This window comes from Sus scrofa, chromosome 8, assembly GCF_000003025.6.
Source record: "Sus scrofa isolate TJ Tabasco breed Duroc chromosome 8, Sscrofa11.1, whole genome shotgun sequence".
Lineage (NCBI taxonomy): Eukaryota > Metazoa > Chordata > Mammalia > Artiodactyla > Suidae > Sus > Sus scrofa.
The window spans coordinates 118145204-118164764 of record NC_010450.4 but is presented as its reverse complement, the minus strand read 5'-3'; the positions used below and the strand labels follow the sequence as shown (position 1 = coordinate 118164764).

The 19561-nt window shown below is 36.4% G+C and overlaps 1 protein-coding gene across 1 annotated transcript; it reads left to right on the top strand.

The window, feature by feature from the left end:
• On the top strand, positions 70–12185 carry CISD2 (CDGSH iron sulfur domain 2). Its single transcript, XM_013989389.2, has 3 exons — positions 70–287; positions 9352–9566; positions 11205–12185. Exons 1-3 carry the CDS (start codon positions 185–187, stop codon positions 11292–11294), a joined length of 408 nt encoding a protein of 135 aa, XP_013844843.1. The 5' UTR covers positions 70–184; the 3' UTR covers positions 11295–12185.

The following is a 19561-nucleotide window of genomic DNA, read 5'->3' as shown; positions in this document are numbered from 1 at the left end:
CGCACGTCACTCGCCCACTGCCAATCGGCACTCGGCAGGTCACCTCGGCTTGCGGGCCCGGAGCCCCGCCCCAGCAGGGTCCAGGCCGCGAGCGCCGGCGGGCCGCTTCCGCTCTCGGCGCAGGCGCGGCAGGTCGGCCCGAGCGCGGCTGGGGTCGGGGAAAGAGAGGACGCCGCGGGTCAGGATGGTGCTGGAGTGCGTGGCCCGGATCGTGAAGGTGCAGCTCCCCGCGTATCTTAAGCGGCTCCCAATCCCGGAGAGCATTACCGGGTTCGCCCGGCTCACAGGTAATGCCAGCCTTCAGCCAGTCCCCATCCTTGCAAGTTTCCAAGGCGGAGGGTGGGGGCGGGAATCTAAAAATCTACGGGCTGAGGGGCGGGGCGGAGCTTGGCGGCGGGCGCGTGACCCAGTGATCCCGCGCTCCGAGGGAGGTGGGCGCGCGCAGATACAGCTGCCTGGGATCTTGCGTGAGGCCACTTCTCGGTACCTGGCGACATCGGGTGCTAATCCTGGTGGCAGTCTCCTTTGTCTTCTGTGGTGAGAGCCGGCTATTTGCAGAGAAGGTGCTGAGTTGGGAACAGTCCCATCTCTTTCATCTCTCTCGTTCCCTGCTTGTTTATTTTAGAACACGATGAGTCTTCGTTATCCAAGGCGCTGTGTGCCAGGCCGTCCCAGCTCTCATCTGTGGGTTTTACCCACAGCGTGGGGGTGTGAGTGGGAGGGAGAGAAACGTAGACAGACGTGTAATAGGTATTTGGAAGTTTTATTTAGTAACCAAGTTAAAAAAGAAACTCCTTTCCCGTAGGGGAGCGTTAACCTACCTTGGGGGCATTTGAAGTCAACTCTACTGCTATGGGCCTGGAGGCAGTTTAGGTAACTGGAGTTGGAGGAAAGATATCTTGGCTAGTATGATGGACCAGAAATAAAGGTTTTGTTGGCTTCTGAGCACTACAGCTTAAGCGGGGTATTTGTAAACCAGTCTCAGGGACCGACTAGGTTGACGAGGGGACAAAACGTATTGATAAAGCAAACACTGTCCTATCAGGGAATGTAAGCATGAATTAAGACAGTTTTGAGGTAAATAGGGTTGCTTATCGTGGAGCAGTCTGGAGACCTATGATACCTGACTTAAAATATAGTATTTGGGTTTTTTTGTTTTTTTGGCTTTTCAGGATTGCACCAGCGGCATATGGAGGTTCCCAGGCTCGGGGTCCAGTCGTAGCTGTAGCTGCTGGCCTATGCCACAGCCACGCGGGATCCAAGCTGTGTCTGCAACCTCCACCATTAGCGAGGCCAGGGATCGAACCCACCACCTCATGGTTTCTAGTTGGATTCGTTTCTGCTGCACCAGGACGGGAACTCCAAAATATAGTATTTGGAACGCTGATGGAAGAAAAATAAAATTTATTCTGTGCATTCCAAAAGACAGAACTAGAGTCAAATTATTGAAAGTTATTTGAAGAGGGATTTCAGATCCAATACAAGGGATCATTAATTTTTTTAAATTAGAGAATACTTTACCCAAACATAGGTACTTTGAGAGCTATGCCCTCTCAGAGGTTTAAAAAAATAAAGGCAGTGTCTGGTGGTGGGTAGGTTTAGGGGTAAACTAGATGACTCTTCCAAATCTAGAGAATCTTTGAATTATGGTTAGAGACATTTACTCTGTTGACAAATGGATTTTGAGATTTTAACACTTTTACATATTAAGTTTAGTAGAAAGCATGATTTTGAATAAAAAGTGTGGTAACAATAATAAACATTATAAAGAAACATCTAAACATAGGAAGCAACATAAAAGTAACATAAAATGAAAAAACTATTTCAAATCAATTGATTGTAACACCAAAGTCTTCTTTTGATTCTACTAGTTTATTCTGATTGTGGCAATTATGTAAAATTTTTTACCCTATCATTTCTTTTACTGAAGTACTTTATGTATTTTAATGTATTCCTCATCTTGTTCTAACAACTGTATATATACTCTTATTTTAGATTAACCTCATAGTAGGCCTAGCCATTCTCCTGCAGTTGGAAATTTGGAATGTTTTTGTGTATATATTTTATTCATATTGTTTAGTGGTAAGTTGCTCCATACCAATTGTTATTTTTTCTCCTTTGAATTACACCTTTGAATGTATTCGCTAAAGGGTAATACTGAGTCAAAAGGATACAGGATAATTGTGTGACATTTGTTCCCAGTTGCCAACTTAATAATTTGCATAAATTTACTCCTGAGTTTTTAACTGTCAAGAAGAAAAAAGTCCCCTTACTCCCACCCCAATCCAGTTTAACCTGAATTATGTATTTTGATTCTGGTTGTGGCTGGTTTTATATTAGTTTCAGTTTTTTGTACAGTGTAGTTGAAGCAGATTGGAAGTATGATTTAGTGACTAGAAGATATTTGGACCTTTTTTTTCCCTTCAAAGATTCCTTCTGTCAACAAATATTTAATTCTATTAAAGGCATTAAGGAAACTCAACCTAAACCTTTGTCTCTTGAATCAATAATTTATAGTAGCTTCCTCTTTAAAGTGTTAAATATTTAATGTGAAGATGATTCTCAGAAATAATGACATTTTGATATCTAAATAGTACATATATTGGTCCCATTGCAATGTGTATACAATTTAGTTCACATTGTAAATTGCCTTTTTATTTAGGAAACATTAACATTTGTAATAACTACTTTATGGAAAAAAGAAGAGTCTCTTTTGGACAATGATGTAAAAACAGTGCAGGATCTATTTTGGAGCAGCGCTATGGAGGAAAAACTTCAGTGACCAATTTCCATTCCCAAGTCTCCCTTTCTGATTAGACGGTAACAGCTCATGACATTTGCCTGTCTTGAATGAGCCACTTATAGAATCCATCTTAGACTTTTATTGAAACAAAAAACTGGAACATAATTTTTCAACATAATTGTTTAAACTGTCTATCAGACAAAAAGTTATTTTCATTTTCTGTGATAATTAGAGCAAAAAACCATTACAGTTTACATTATTGTTGCCTGTTTTTCCTTCCTTACTTAGATCCAGCGGGGTTTTTTTTTTTTTTTTTTTAAGCAATTGACTCTCTCATGATGACTGTGCATTATCCGTCAACACTTGGAGATCCTTAATTACCGTATCTATTAGAAACAACTTATCTATCTTTGTTTAGGTCGTATTTTTAAGAGTGAGGCTTTTAAGGTAAATTAATTTAATTTAGTATAAATTAGATTAGTTAATATAGTATATTCAAATACTTTGACCTTTAAAAAAGCTTTCCCTCCCATATAAACTTTTAAAATAGAATAAAAAAAATTTCCCCTTGAAAAGTCAGAAAACAGTTTACTTCTAGATTTAAAAGCTAGCTATGAAACTTTGCATAGTTTTTCCCTGCTTGCACTAGTTAGCTTCTTTGAAACTTTGTTTTACTCATAAAGAAAAAGTAGGCAAAGTAATGACTCCTAATGCTATAATGGTATTTTCCACAGACCAGCACAAACATGTCAGACCTGACACTTTCAAGGGCATTAGCTCCAGAAAGGGCCAATTTTGAACAAAGAATTTAGAAGTGGAACAGAGTTGAAAACATGTATCCACAAAAAGACTTACACAGGTACATTCATATAGCCTTATTTTTAATAATCCCAAACAGGAAGCAGCCTAAGTACCTACCAACAGAAGAGTGGATAAACAAATTATGGTATATTCATAGAGTGGAATACCGATTAGTAATAAAAAGAAAAAAATTGATCTTCTGGATGAATTTTGAAAACTTTATAGTAAGTGAAAAAACCTTTGGTTATAGGAATCAGTGGTGGGGGCATAGACTAAAAAGGAGCAGAATATTTTCTGGGTTGATGAAAATATTTTACATATTTTTACACATTTTTAGTGGAGGCCCCAGGGATGTATTTAATTGTCACAACTCAGAGCTAAAACCCTAACATCTGTTTATTTTATTGTATGTAAACTTACCTGTTTTTTTTTTTTTTTGAAGAAATGGAACAAAAGGTGAGTTTTCTAAAAAGTGTAATAAATTATTAAGTTCAAACTAGAGTTACATTTATTAACATGTAAATAATAAATGTTATTTACCATTGAATTATTTTAGAAAACTTTTCAAGAATTTAGGAAAATACTTAGTTACTATAAGTTGTGAAAGTTTTTTCCCCTTTTTCTAGCTAGACCATCATATTTAAAAGTCAGTGTAATTAAAGATTACATTAGCCTTTGTAGAGAACAATTTTTTTTTTTTTTTGTCTTTTCTAGGGTCGAACCCGCAGCATATGGCTAGGGGTCTAATTGAAGCTGTAGCCACCGGCCTACTGCCTACGCCAGAGCCACGGCAACACAGGATCCAAGCCACATCTGCGATCTACACCACAGCTCATGGCAACGCCGGATCCTTAACCCACTGAACAAGGCCAGGGATGGAACCCAAAACCTCATGGTTCCTAGTCGGATTCATTAACCACTGAGCCACGACGGGAACTCCAGGAGAACAATTTTGATGTCATTTAAACGTTTTCTAGAGTTCCCATTGTGGCACAGCAGAAACTAACCTAACTGGTATCTGTGAGGATGGGGGTTCAATCCCTGGCCTTGCTCAGTGGGTCAAGGATCTGCATTGCCTTGAGCTGTGCTGTAGGTCACAGATGAGGCTCAGATTCTGTGTTGCTGTGGCTGTGGCACAGGCCAGCAGCTGCAGCTCTGATTCAACCCCCAGCCTGCGAACTTCCATATGCTGTAGGTGCAGCCCTAAAAAAAAAAAAAAAAAAAAAAAAAAGGGCACAAAAAGCAAAACCAAAAAATACCGTTTTCTTCTGTGTAACTACTTTGAATTCTTCAAGTCATCAAGTATTTATTGAGCACTTACTATAGCCAGGAAGTGTTCTAGATACTGGAACACTGTTCTATTTTTAGCAGTGAGTAGAAAAAAGATTTTAAAATTGATTATTCATTTCATTTTGTTGGCCTTTTGGCCCTGAATAGTCTCTGTTAGGTTTTAAGTGGTAATACTAAAGCCATCCATTGAAAATATTTTATATTCATCTTTCTGTAGTTCAGAAATGAAGTTATTTATGTGTTCTGCCCATAAATGATACCTAAGAAAACGTTGTTAGCAGCAACCAAGTTGCTAGTATTATTTTTACGGTATTATTATATGCAACCTTTTGAAGAGGAAGAAAATACAACAAAGTGGAAACAAAACAAAATGTTACCAACTCCTGACTGGTAGGATTAAAAGTTATTTTATTTTTTATACTTTTCTAAATTTCGTAAAATAAGTGCTATTTCTGATAATCCTAAAACAATTTAAAAATATACTGTAAAAAATTACATTATACCTAACAATTAGTAGGTAGTAGATTTCCCTTCACACTATCTAATATATCTGTAATGGCTCAGCATATATCAAACAGGTTCAAAAGAAATAGCCAGTTTTTAAAGTTTTTTAATTTCTTGATTTTTGTATTTCATATTTCTGAAGAAAATCAGCCTTAATAAATTCTTTAAATTATTTCATTGAGTTTTATAGGCTGTATTGTTTCCTTTATAAATCTTTTCTGTAAATTGAAGTTTGTCATCTTTAAGACATAGATTTTACTAAATAAGATGGTTGTATAAACTTTGTTGTAGGAATAATAGTACCTTCTATCACTATATTACTATAGAGTAATGTGTTACCAAGAAATTAAGAAAAAAACTAGATTGAAGTAGATTTTAAAACAGTATTAACACCATTTAGTCCCTGAGATTTGTGGGTCAAGTTGGAAAATGTTAAATTTAAGAATCTTAAGTTATGGTTTCACCTTGACATTCTCATTCATTTACTTTCTCAATTTGAATTACGTAACCTATTGCGACCTTTTAATTTTACAGTATACAGAGTAACATACTTAATGTTATTCTACATTCAACAGACATTTATTAAATAGCTACTGGATGTTGAGGCCAATAACTGTCTAAGATATTTATTGTCTGATCTAGAAGTGTAAATAATTACAATACAATATGGTGAGTGAGAAAGGGACTGGTATTTGTGTTCTACATTCATTCATTCATTAAGTCACTCATTAAACACTTATGCCGTATCTCCTTTGTGCTAGGAAGAATAGTACACAGCTCTTCTTCCTGTAGGCTTATGGAAGAGTCAACTTTATAAACAGATAACCATAGCATGATAAAAGAAACTGAGGAAAGGGGGCTTGGAAACAAAGGAGGGAGTGATTAATTTTCCTTTGTGAAATCAGAAGAGACTTTTGGAGGAGGCAATGTTTGACCCTTGTTTTAAAGGGTCCACATAAATGAGTCAGTCAGAACAGTTACAAAGGCATGGCGGACAAGGAGTTCCTTACGCAAGCAGCACAGGAAGCCTGCCACTAGGTAATAAGTAGCTTTGGCTGTCTTCAAGTTCAGGAGGGATGGGATATTTGTGGGAGTTGAAGCTGTCAGAGTAGCCTTGCCCTGTCATAGAGATGATACTTTATAGAAACCATGGTATGTAGCAGCACCATCCAGAAACCTTTCTGTAATGATGGAAATGTTCTCAGTGCTGTCAGATATGGTAGCCACTAGCCACATGTGGCTCTTGAGCTGCCAAAATGTGACTAGTGAGTCTAAGGAACTGAATTTTGAATTTTATTTAATTTTAATTTATTTAAATAGCCACATGTGTATTTATTCATCACTTTTTAATTTTCTGTACATTACAGTGCTTGAACATCTTGGGGGCTTTGCTGGCCAAGGAGAACCTGCCTCCTCCCAGGACAGGCTAATGCCTAGAAATCATAAACTTCTTGTCTGTGAGCACACTTGCATATGCAAATCAAACAATCCAAAGCCTACAACGCTACCACCTCCTTTATCTAGCTTCCCCTTACCAAGCCAGTAGTTCCCCTGCCCTAAGTTATCCAGGATGAGATATAAGACAACTAGGAACCACCTGTATAGTCCAGAGCCCACTAAAATTATTCGAGCCGGCCAATCCTAAACTGTTTACTCTGCCCTACCTTTCCTTTTCCATAGAAACCACAATAAAGGCTTGTGCCCTTTTCTCTCACCTTCCTCCTGGCCAACCCTGTACTTCCCCATGTGGTCCTGCGTGGCATGGCATGCCCCCTCCTCTTGGGAATTGTAAGGAAACTTTTCTTTTAAGGCAGTTGTCTCCATGTCTCTCATCATACTGAACCTGATTAAAACAAAATCTTAGGTACAAATCATACTATGTGGACAGTGGCTACTGTATTGGACAGAACACATCTATAGATAGACTGGGTTCCCCAAGAAACAGTTCCTTGTCATTTCTAGAACTTTAATTCAAAGGGTTTATGTGGAGTGTTTCCACTTTGGTTATGAGAATACAATAGCCAGCCTGACAGGCAAGATCTTATCCTTACAGTTTCATTCTATTGACTAAAAGATTATATGCCCAAAGATTTCTACCATTTAGCATAGTCAGGTTGAGTTGGCAAAATGTTTTTTTTTCCAGAGAAGGTACTACCAATCTCCATAATCTCTTAATAAAAGCTACCATTTATTGTCTTCTTCACCTATAACACTTTTATAGGTGTTATACATAGGTAAATTGGTTTTTTTGTTTAGAGCTTGTAACAAACCTTTTGCATGGTGTTGTATCAAAAATAGTTTCAGGGAGTTCCCTTCATGGCTCAGTGGTTAACAAACCAGACTGGAACCATGAGAATGTGGGTTCGATCCCTGGCCTCGATCAGCGGGTTAAGGATCCAGCATTATTGTGGGCTGTGGTGTAGGTCGCAGACTTGGATCCTTTGTTGCTGTGGCTGTGATGTAGTCTGTCAGCTGCAACTCCAATTAGGCCCCTAGCCTGGGAACCTCCATTTGCCACGGGTACGGTCTGAAAAGCAAAAAGAAAAAAAATTTTCATTTTGAAAGAGTAAGTATTAAGCCAGTCTTTTTTCAATAGTTAAATACTAAGAACAGTAATCTCTGGAGAGTAGTTTTACTAAGAGAACAGATAAACTTTTAGATCTGCTGAATTTGATTCATGGTCATTGAAAAGAGATTTGGACTTACTGTCGCGAACTAAACCTGCTCAAGCTACAGTTTACCCATAAGAAAAATAGGATTAATATTGGTGCCTACCAAATACGGTTAAGCTAACACAGTGTTAATGAGGTAATACAGTTGCACTCTTAGCCTAGACAGTTCACTTATCATTAATTAGCATGCCGTAGCACATGACCTTCAGTTTTTCTTTTTCTCCACTAAGCTTTTTCTACACAGTGCTTATTAGCAAGATATTAGGTTGACAGGGAAGAATGTCAAGTGATGGCTTCCTGGTGTGAGTGTCTCCACAGGCATAGGGACCATTTTCATTTCATAAGGATATCACTTATATCCTCTGTCCCCCTACCACAGTGTTAAGTACTACAGAAGGCTTTAATGAACTTGTGAAATAAGATGTAATACTGAGAACATTCAGTATGTGAAAATTTCACTTAGCTCTTTAAAATAGTAGCTATCCTCATGCTGCAACAGAAGAAAGGGTGGGGGAAAAAACTGTAATTGCAATGTATACATCTAAGGATAACCTGACCCCCTTGCTGTACAGTGGGAAAATAAAATAAAATAAAATAGTAGCTATCACTCAGCCTTACAAAAAATGTAAATTAGGAGTTCCTGTCATGGCTCAGTGGAAACGAATCTGATTAGTATCCATAAGGACACAGTTTCGGTCCCTGGCCTTGCTCAGTGGGTTAAGGAAGGATCTGGTGTTGTGAGCTATGGTGTAGGTCGCAGACACGGCTCTGATCTGGCATTGCTGTGGCTATGGTGTAGGCAGCAGCTACAGCTCCTATTTGACCCCTAGCCTGGGAACCTCCGTATGCCACGGGTGTGGCCCTAAAAATAAAAATGTAAACTAAAGCATTGAAGACATGTTCTGTCTGAAATTATAAATTAATGGTGAACTATTTACAGATATTCTATTGTGTGACTTTAGACATGGTAGCAATGTTTTCTAAACCCATAAAATAAATCACACAATGAATTTTGTTCATTAATTATGGTGGTCATAATTCCTGAAATAAAAAAAACACAAATATATTTAGTGAAGATAATGAGATAGGATATTTGAATGAGGACCTAATATGAAAAACTTTGTTTTCCAGTTTCAAAAGTCTCAAGTCCGGCCACAAATTAAATAAGGTAGCCCTAGGTATAGGTGTCTTGATTGTGTTGTTTATTCACAGTATTACAAATAAATTAAATAATTAAGAAATTCAAATGAGAAGTAAAGAATAGATAAAGAATAAGGTGACACATGCTCTTAAGTTCCATTACAAGAGCATGCAGATGCTAACAAATCCGTACATATTTAGTTTCAGAATGGCTTCGGTTATTGCCTTTCCTTGGGGTACTTGCACTACTCGGCTACCTTGCGGTTCGTCCATTCCTCCCGAAGAAAAAGCAACAGAAGGATAGCTTGATTAATCTTAAAATACAAAAGGAAAATCCCAAAGTGGTGAATGAAATAAACATTGAAGATCTGTGTCTTACTAAAGCAGCTTACTGTAGGTGTTGGCGTTCTAAGACGGTAAGATATCCGTTTATATGTACACTAAAATCTTGTGCAGTTAAATGGTTTTGCTTCTTAAATCCCCAGTTTGGAGGTTCTGTGAGGTGAGAGGTTTTTCCATAGTATTCAGTAGTGCAAGTCTATTCCTAAAATAAAGTTCGCCTTTTATGATCAATATACTTCCTACATTAGAGAAGTTAGAGCCACATGGAAGGATAGAAGTCTCTTTTCACCATATTGAGCAGTTAGTTGGAGTAACATGTAATTTAAAGTACACTTATGTTTTGAGAGAACATAAGGTTTAATGGAAGAGAGCTTAAGCTTTGGAGTTAGAATAAACTATTCAAATCTGATGTCTGCCACCTAACAGTATGACTTTAGGCAGGTTGCTTAATCATTTGGGCTTTTTAAAACCTGATAAGTCAGTATCACAGACATTTTTGAGGATTTAGTGAGATGATGTATGTGCCTTATATGTAGTATGAGCTAGTAAATGGCAGCTATAGTTATAGATGATTTTTAATGTGGAAATTAAAAAGGAAGTGTTCGGAGTGATAAGTATTATGAGTAGTTAATGAAATCTGTTTTTTTCCTACTATTTTGATCATAGACTATTTGAGGTTTTAAATACAATAATGTTAATTTACTTTGTAATAACATTTTAGAAACAATCTAGGTATCTTAATACAAATACAAATGGTATAATACAAATGGTGGGATATTAGGAAACCATGAAAAAAATCATGTTTTTTAAAGTATTTAATAACATGGGAGTATGATGTAGTTTAAGCAAAAATAACATAGTACGAATCCAATTTTGCTTTAAAAAGTGAATACACATAGTAAATTCAGAGGAAAAATATAACAAAATGTTAAATTTTGTTACCTATGAGTAACTTTAAAAAAAAAATCTATCTAAAAATTTTTAAATGTTGCATAATACATGAGTTTTATTTTAAAAAACATTATGAAATGATTTTGAATTTAAATTACATCTTTATTTTTACTTTTTTTTTCTTGGCTTTTTAGGGCCACACCCACAGTATATGGAAATTCCCAGGCTAGGGGTCGAATTGGAACCATAGCTGCCCACCTATACCACAGCCATATAGCAATGCAGGACCTGAGCCATGTCTACGACCCATACTACAGCTCACATCAACACTGGATCCCCGACTCAACTGAGCGAGACCATGGATAGAACCTGCATCCTCATGGATACTAGTCAGATTTGTTTCCACTGTGCCACAACGGGAACTCCTTAAATTACATTTTTAAATTTAAAATAAGTAAAGAGGTGAGCTCAAATTTAAAGCTACATAGAGAATAAAAACTTATTTTGATCCCCCTTTAATTCTTTTAGGGAATCATCCAAAACTTTTTATTTAAAATCTTGCAAATAATAAATTAACTAAACTTGTTAGATTTGCTGTAGTACTGGAATGTAGTTAGATGTAGACTATATCTCAGGAAATAATATATATATTCAGGAAAGATGTAGAATATACTCAGGTGTAGAATATACTTAGGAAAGCTATCTGATGGGGGTGGGGTTTGCCCTAAAGTAGTGCACTTTCTTTCTAAGAGCATTTCACAAATATTTCTACTTATTGAATTATTTTTAAAATAACACTTGTAATTTTTTTTCCTTTCTAGTTTCCTGCCTGTGATGGGTCACATAATAAACACAATGAATTGACAGGTGACAATGTGGGTCCACTAATACTGAAGAAGAAAGAAGTATAATAGTAATAAATTAGGATGAATTCAATTGTATGCTGTAAAATCTTATAACTATTTTTTCATTCTTTGTGTATAAAAGATCTTTCAAATGGTGTTTTAATTATTGCTACTGGTTGAATAATTATTTCTGCCAATTTATTTTCTTGCTACACTACTGTTTATATTTGATACTTTGTATATTCAGTCATTTACACAGAAATTAAATTGTGCAACTTTTTCATTCTGACATCAAGGAATTAGTGTATCTCTACAATAAAATCAACACTTGATTTCAATTAATTGAGAAAAATCTAAGTTTTTGGCAGTGAGTCCAAAGCTATTTCTTTGAATATCAGTATTTTCAACAGAATCTATACTTTAAAATTTTCTCCTTACACTATTTTAAATATATAATTTTTTAGTGTTCCACTGTTTTGATCATTTGAAGTGATTTTTCCCCCTTTGACCTTCATATTCCATTCTTTTTAGATCAGTAAGAAAAATAATACTCTTAAGAACTCCTTGAGCTTTCAAAGGAAAACTCTTTTATTTATAAATATTGTTTTCTATAAATACGACTCTCCCACTTTCAGAAAAGATTGGGACTGGATATAAGAACAATTACTTATAAAAGATTTGTTTACTTTTCAAGGCTTATTTGTGTCTGTTTACATGTGTTGTGTGTATGTATCTTGAGCCGTCGAACTCAGTGACAAAGTGGGGTGAGTTGTCAAGAACTCTTAAAGCTAAACTCATGGGCTGCTGCAATTTGAAGTTCATTAGAAATAAAATATATAAAAATTTATATTAAAATGATAGTATTTCAGTGTTTAAAATTGCGTCAATATGAACATTTTTTTCTCCTTATTACAGTGTAAAGCAATAAAACAAAATACAAAAGGTTTGCCAAAAAAACTTGCTGGAGAATCTTTGAAACTGTTGTAATTTTTCGTTCAAGAGTCTCACATTAATAGCAATCCTCAAGCCTGCCTTTTAAAGCTACAATCCAGTCAGTTTACTATGCCTTCTTTATATGTGAGGAAGATTCGAGAGGCATACATATTTGATTCTTCTTCCAATAATCATCAAACGTGATAGTTAACTGTGCACTTATATGTAACAGGCACTGCACTAAGCATGGTACCGGGATTTTTAATTTATTACATGTAATGTCAGTAGCTTCTGTTTTACAATCTTGATTTTTCTCGTAAACAACTGCAGGAATTTTAAAGTTAGGGTGAGAAATATAGCTGTGGTTTTGAGAAGTTTTACAAGATGTGTGTCTAAAATTGTTATTGCTCTTTCCTTCCGACCCGTAAGTAGAGAGAAATATATCATTGCCTTCACTTTGGCTCTGGGTATTTTTCTCCTGAGAAAACTAAAGTGAAGTTATCAATGTTAAAACTTAAGTAAGAACATTTAAAAAACTGAAAACTGTTTCATAAAATGTGATTTTAACACCTCCCAAAATAGTTACACTCTTATAAAAAAGGTTTTCCTCATATTTTCAAATATTAAAATTTGTTAAACTTGTGCCCAAATATTTTCATACCTGTGCAAATTTTTTGGAAGCCTAGGGCTTGTAGCAAGCTGTTAATTTAATAACTCCTTTACATATGCATTATTACCTGTTGGAGTCACTTCCTTTTGTAAATTCACGGATTTCTATCTTTGTCTGCCTTAAAAAACTGACATCTAATAGAAATCTAACTGCATCTGAATTGATACAACAGGAAGTAACTTAGCTCTTGCAATACCTAGAGCTAGAACCTTCAAGAAATAGCCCCATTGTTACTGTGTCACATGACTGTTTTGAGGCCTGCTTCTCCTTATCTAGCATTGTCTTACTCAGCAAATGGGCACCGCCATTGCATAAACAGGTATCCAAACTGTTGAGTAGGCTTGAGGTCTTAGTGATTCATTCCTATGAGCAATTACGTGTATTATGAAAAGCACATTACAACTCAGCTTTGAGTTCAATGCCTCATATGATGACTCATTAAATTGCTTTTGTGTTTTGTAACCTAATTTGTTAATAAGTTTATGGGAAGCTAATTAAGCTAGCTGCTGATCTATATAGTTCTGCCTTCCTTACTGAGTCCTATAGTCTTCCATTAGAAGTGTGGTACTAGACTCTTCCTCTGCTAAGAGAGTTTCAAAATTTTTAACAGCGTTCTTAAATATGGTGGATATTTTATTTACTACTTACCAAAAACATCTAGCTACAGTTTATCTGTTTAGAATTCAGTTGTGACAGCATCACCAGCCTGGAGAAGACCAGGAGAGATGTTACTAATACTCATGTACTTCAGAAGTGAGTATGCTCAGAACCCCATCTTCATCTACCTTATTCTAACAGGTCTGATTATCTGATTTCTGCTCCTAAACAAATCGCAAGTATTCACAGGGTCCTGCTAGAGACAGGTAAACAATAAAATGTGACAGCCAACAGCAGGGGAGAGAACCGAAAAATAAATACAATGTGAACATTAAAAGCACAGCTGCCTGAGACAGTTTAATGTGGGATCCTGCACACCTTAGTGCCTGAGAGTATCACTGTGATCAAAATATACAAGCAGGCTGTTTAATGATGAATTTGAATCAAGATAAGTGGTATATGGTATTTAAGAAGGCAGGACATGTGCTGCATTTGGTGCTACCGATTTCTACTTCACATAGTTAAAAGCTGAGTGCTTGAAGTGGTATATCCAGATGGAAAGTTTATGCAGAAAATCCCTTGATGCATTCTTTGATATTTGGAGGGTTATCATAGGAAGTTTTTCACTCAGTTGAAACATTTTTCAACTTAATGAGTGTGATTCACTACATAATTTAATTTGTTAAAGTATGAGGAAAACTAAATGAACAGTGACTTAAACCACATAAATCAAGTTAGATGACCTCCTCCACATTAAGGAGGATTACAAATCTCGTTTAAAAACCATTCAGCTTGCAGTTCCATGACTGCCTTTCTGCCTTGCGCCAGAGGTGAGATTGTGAAAGACTCTCAGAACTGTTGTTTTGTATTAGCTATGCTGCGTCATCTGAGGTTATGCTTCAGATTGCCATAATAATCTTTTACTGGAAACTCACTTTACCATGTTCAGAGTCAACTATTATCTTTTGCAGAAATCCAGTTTAATAACGTCATGTTGCAAGCAGCATTTTAAAAAGTAAATAGTTCATATTCATTAGCAATTGTATTGTGCAATTTTATATTAGTTACGGTCTTGAAGGACATTGAAAATCTGTTCAGAGAGATATCTGTGTCATTCAGTCAGAAATCTCATCACGTTCTAACTTTAAATGATTTTTGCTTACACAAAGTCTGTGACACCAATCTCTTAGAAAATTGTTGTCAAATAGGTCAGCTACAATACTTACAAATTACTGATGTCCATTATAAGGTTGTAATTTTCTAAAATAATATAGAAAGGGGAAAAGGGTAGTAAATTGCATAATTACAGAGATGAATCCTGTAATAATGAGAAAATAAAAATGTCAACAAACAATTCACTAAATTTTAAGATCTCCCATAATTTTACATTAGTATCCATCACATATTCCTCTGCATTATCATACTAAATAAATGAGTCACTAACATCCATTCAATAAATTTAAGACAGAAGTAGTCTTCAACTATGTTTAAAGCTGCCAAGAAAAGAAATAAGATGAGGATAGATGTTCATTTTAAAATTCTGCATACAGCTGTGTAGCAACACGCTGGACAACCTAGAGGAAATGGATAATTTCCTAAAAAAACAAATGATCAAAAGTGACCCAAGACAAAATTGTTAATAGGTAAGAAAGGAAAACATTTTTCTTTTTACAGCCATACCTGCTGCATTTGGAAGTTTCCTGGCCAGGAATGCTGGCTGCAGCTGGGCCTATGCCACAGCTCACAGCAATGTCCCATCCTTAACCCACTGAGCCGGGCCAGGGATCAAACCCATATCTTCACAGAGACAATGTTGGGTCCTCAACCTGCTGAGCAAAAATGGGAACTCCCTAAGTATTTTTTTAAGAGGAAAAACTCCCACTAATTCCATATAGCTAGTATAACGCTAATATAAAAGCATGATGGGGAGTTCCCTTTGTGGCACAGCAGAAACAAATCCGACTAGTATCCATGAGGATGTAGGTTCAATCCCTGGCCTTGTTTAGTGGGTTAAGGATCCGGCATTGCCACAAGCTGTGGTATAGGTCGAAGATGTGGCTCAGATCTGGCATTACTGTGACTATGGCTGTGGTGTAGGCCAGCAGCTACAGCTGGTATTAGACCCCTAGCCTGGAAACTTCCATATGCCGTGGTGCAGCCCTTAAAAAAAAAAAAGTGATAAATACAAGACACACATACACAAAAACTAACAAAATACCCATAGATCAATCTCAGGTATACATATGACTGAAAGTTCTAAATTAAAAAATATAGCACTGTTTAAAAAAAAAAGGTTAATCACTTACGGTGGCAAAGAGGACTGTTCTCCAGGAATTCAAGAGTGTTTTGATTTCAACAAATCTATTAACACAGTCAATTATACAAATTAATTAAAGAAAACATGATCATATCAATTAGATGCTAAAATGGCTATTGCTGTTTCAGTAGCCATTTCTAATGATTCTTGAGTAAAACAGAAATTGAAGGAAACTAAACACAATGAAGAGTATTTATGGAAAGCCTATCAGTTTTTAAAATCATTAACTGTTTCAGTTAAAATCAGGAAACGGCAGGAATGGCCACTGTCTTTTTTTTTTTTTTTTTTTTTAGGCCGCACCCACGGCATATGGAGATTCCCAGGCTAGTGGTCTAATTGGAACTGTAGCCGCCAGCCTACATCATAGCCACAGCAACGCAGGATCGGGAGCTGCATCTGCAACCACAGCTCATGGCAATGGCAGATCCTTAACCCACTGAGTGACGCCAGGGATCAGGAACCCGAAACCTCTTGTTCCTAGTGGGATTGGCTAACCACTGCGCCAGGATGGGAACTCTGGCTATTGTCATTATTATTAAAGATTATCCTGGAAGATCCAGAGACTGCTGATATGATTATATGCCTAGAGAACCACAGAGACTGGGAAAAACAAGATTAAAGCATTTTAGTAAGGTATTTGGAAACAAGATGAATATACAGGAGTTCCCGTCATGGCACAGTGGTTAACGAAAAGGACTAGGAACCATGAGGTTGTAGGTTTGATCCCTGGCCTCGCTCAGCGGGTTAAGGATCCAGCGTTGCAGACAGAGCTCAATCCCTCATTGCTGTGGCTCTGGTGGAGGCCGGCAGCTACAGCTCCAATTAGACCCCTAGCCTGGGGATCTTCATATTCCACATGGGAGCGGCCCTAGAAAAAGGCAAAGAGACAAAAAAAAAAAAAAAAGAAAGTGAATATACAAAATTTAATAGCACCTTGAAATGCTGGTGTGAGAAATATTTCATTCATAATAGTAAAAAAAAGGTAAAATAAATTTATCAAGAAAGATATAAGACCTATTTTTAAAACCTACTGTTACTAAAAGGAATTGAACAAGATTTAAATATATGAAAACACTATTATAAAAAATAAATCTCCTGGAGTTCCCGTCGTGGCTCAGTGGTTAATGAATCCGACTAGGAACCATGAGGTTTCGGGTTCGATCCCTGGCCTTGCTCAGTGGGTTAAGGATTTGGTGTTGCCGTGAGCTGTGGTGCAGGTTGCAGATGCAGCCCGGATCCCACGTTGCTGTGGCTCTGGCGTAGGCTGGCGGCTACCGCTCCGATTAGACCCCTGGCCTGGGAACCTCCATATGCTGCAAGAGCGGCCCAAGAAATGGCAAAAAGACAAAATAAATAAATAAATAAAAATTAAAATAAATAAATAAATCTCTTAAAGTTAATAAATTCAATAAAATACATTAGAATAAAATTGGATTATCTTAAGATTTATTTAGAAAAGTCAGAAAATTATACAAAAACAAGCATAAATGATAACTTTACTCACCAGATATCAGCACATACTATAGAGCCATTGGAATTAAGTGAATTAGTGTGATTAAAAAACTGCATTAAATAAGAATAAAGAATTGAGATGAAAATTTAATACAGGATGAATGTGATGTTTTAATTCAAAGAGAAAACAATTGAATTTCCAATTTTCACTAAAGGCTTTGATATGACAAAATTATTTTTAAAATTTTAAAAAAAGTATTTTAGAAAGAGTTGGGAGAGGGGGAAAGGAAAAGAAAGTAGACTAAAGACACTGAAAACCTATGATGCAAAAATTAATAATTTTTTGTAACAAAAGTGATAAAGTCTCTATGTAATATGTAATAAATGAGGAAATTGCCATGTGGGTTACAGACAAGAGTTAATATCTATAAAACTATGCACTGTGTATCACAAATGGGCAAGAAAAAGGCAAACAAAAACATGGGGAAAATAATACAAAGACATAACCATAGAAGAGTAAATCCAAAATGAATAAAATTATGCTTAAACTCATTAGTAATCAGGGAAATACAAACAAAGCTCTAGAAGACTGTCACTTTATAACCCATTGTATTGCCACATATTAAGAAGAGCAATACCTATCACTGGTGGGAATTTTGGAGGAGGGAACCAAATAGTCTCATATGTTGGTAGTAATAAATATAGACTATTACAATCTTTTTCTAAAACAATTTGGTAACTTTTGGAGTAAAATATTCTTTATCACAGTAATTCTACAGAAATAAAAATCGATATAATTGTACACAAATATACATATATATATATATACACACACACATTTTTATTGCAACACTGATCTTAATGGAAAATACACATTAGAGCCCTGTTGGTTGATTCAGTGTATTTTTTTTTTTTTTTCTTTTTAGGACCACACCTGCAGCATATGGAAGTTCCTGGGCTAAGGGTTGAATTGGAGCTACAGCTGCTGGCCTGGCCACAGCCACAGCAACACCAGATCTGAGCCACATCTGTGACCTACACCATCACATCATTGAGACAAACCTGGGTCCTTAACCCATTAAGCGAGGCCAGGGATGGAACATGAATCCTCATGGACACAGTCTGGTTCTTAATCTGCTGAGCCACAACAGTAACTCCCTGATTCAGCATTTCTATGCAGTAGGGAAAAAAGCAAGATGCAGTATGGCATGTTTAATCCCCTCTTTTCATATATATATATATATATATATATATAATGCATTCTTATTTTGGGCACTGTGTATATATATATGTATGTACGTATGTATGTATAAATGTCGACTTTATGAACCTGAGAAAAAATGGGATGATACATCATAATGAGAGTGACATCATTTGTCTGGAGAGGGTAAGTAAAGATGGGAATTTGGGTAGGAGGGAGAAGACAGAGTAAAGAGTAAACAAACAAAAAAATACTACATTCCATGTATGATATTCCATTTCAAATTATATAAATTAAACATGTATATACACAATAAGAAAGTTTAAAACATTAATTGGATTTGATATCATGAAGGTCATTGATGACCTTACCCAGAGCAGTTATAGTTAACTGGAAGCAAATAATAAAGTAACATTCTTATTAGAGCAGTTTGAATTACAAATAAATAGTAAGACAGTTGACTACTATAAACTGAAACTTTATACAATAATACTAATAAAAAAGTAAAATATAATAAACAATGATGAGCAAAAGAGGGGATAAAGAAAGTCATTATATGTTATATACATGAGCCTCTGCGTACTGGCTCATGGGTTGCTTATTTCTTCACAGCAGACTGAGAACCATTAGCTCAAAAGCCCACTGGCACCAAACCAAAAGTTTACCCATCCACTTGTTTTAAACATAGTCCAAACAATGGAGGTTCCCTTGTGGCACAGTGGGTTATGGATCCAGCACTGCCACAGCTGCAGCTTGGGTTCAATCCCTGGCCCAAGAACTTCCACATGCTATGGGTGCAGCCAAACAAACAAACAAAAACAAGAAACAATAAGCATAATCCACACAAACAGATTTTTAGCCATTTAGAGCTTGCCTGCTTTACCTACTCTGTGAAACCGTCCAAAATCTGTTTGCCACAGATAAAATAAGCCTTGGGCTATAAAGACTTTAAGCAGCTGTTGTGCTTTGTAATTCTCTAACCCAGAGACTCCTGCCATGCTGCTAAATGACATCATACATAAGCACCCTAGACATAAAACCCCCATCTGATGCCCTCCCCCAGTACCCTTGTCCTCCTCCCTTTTGGGATGGTGGCCCCATGCCTTAAGCTCAAGCTTAAGGTTCGTCTCATGCTGCTAGGTCTTTTCCCAACATACAAACCC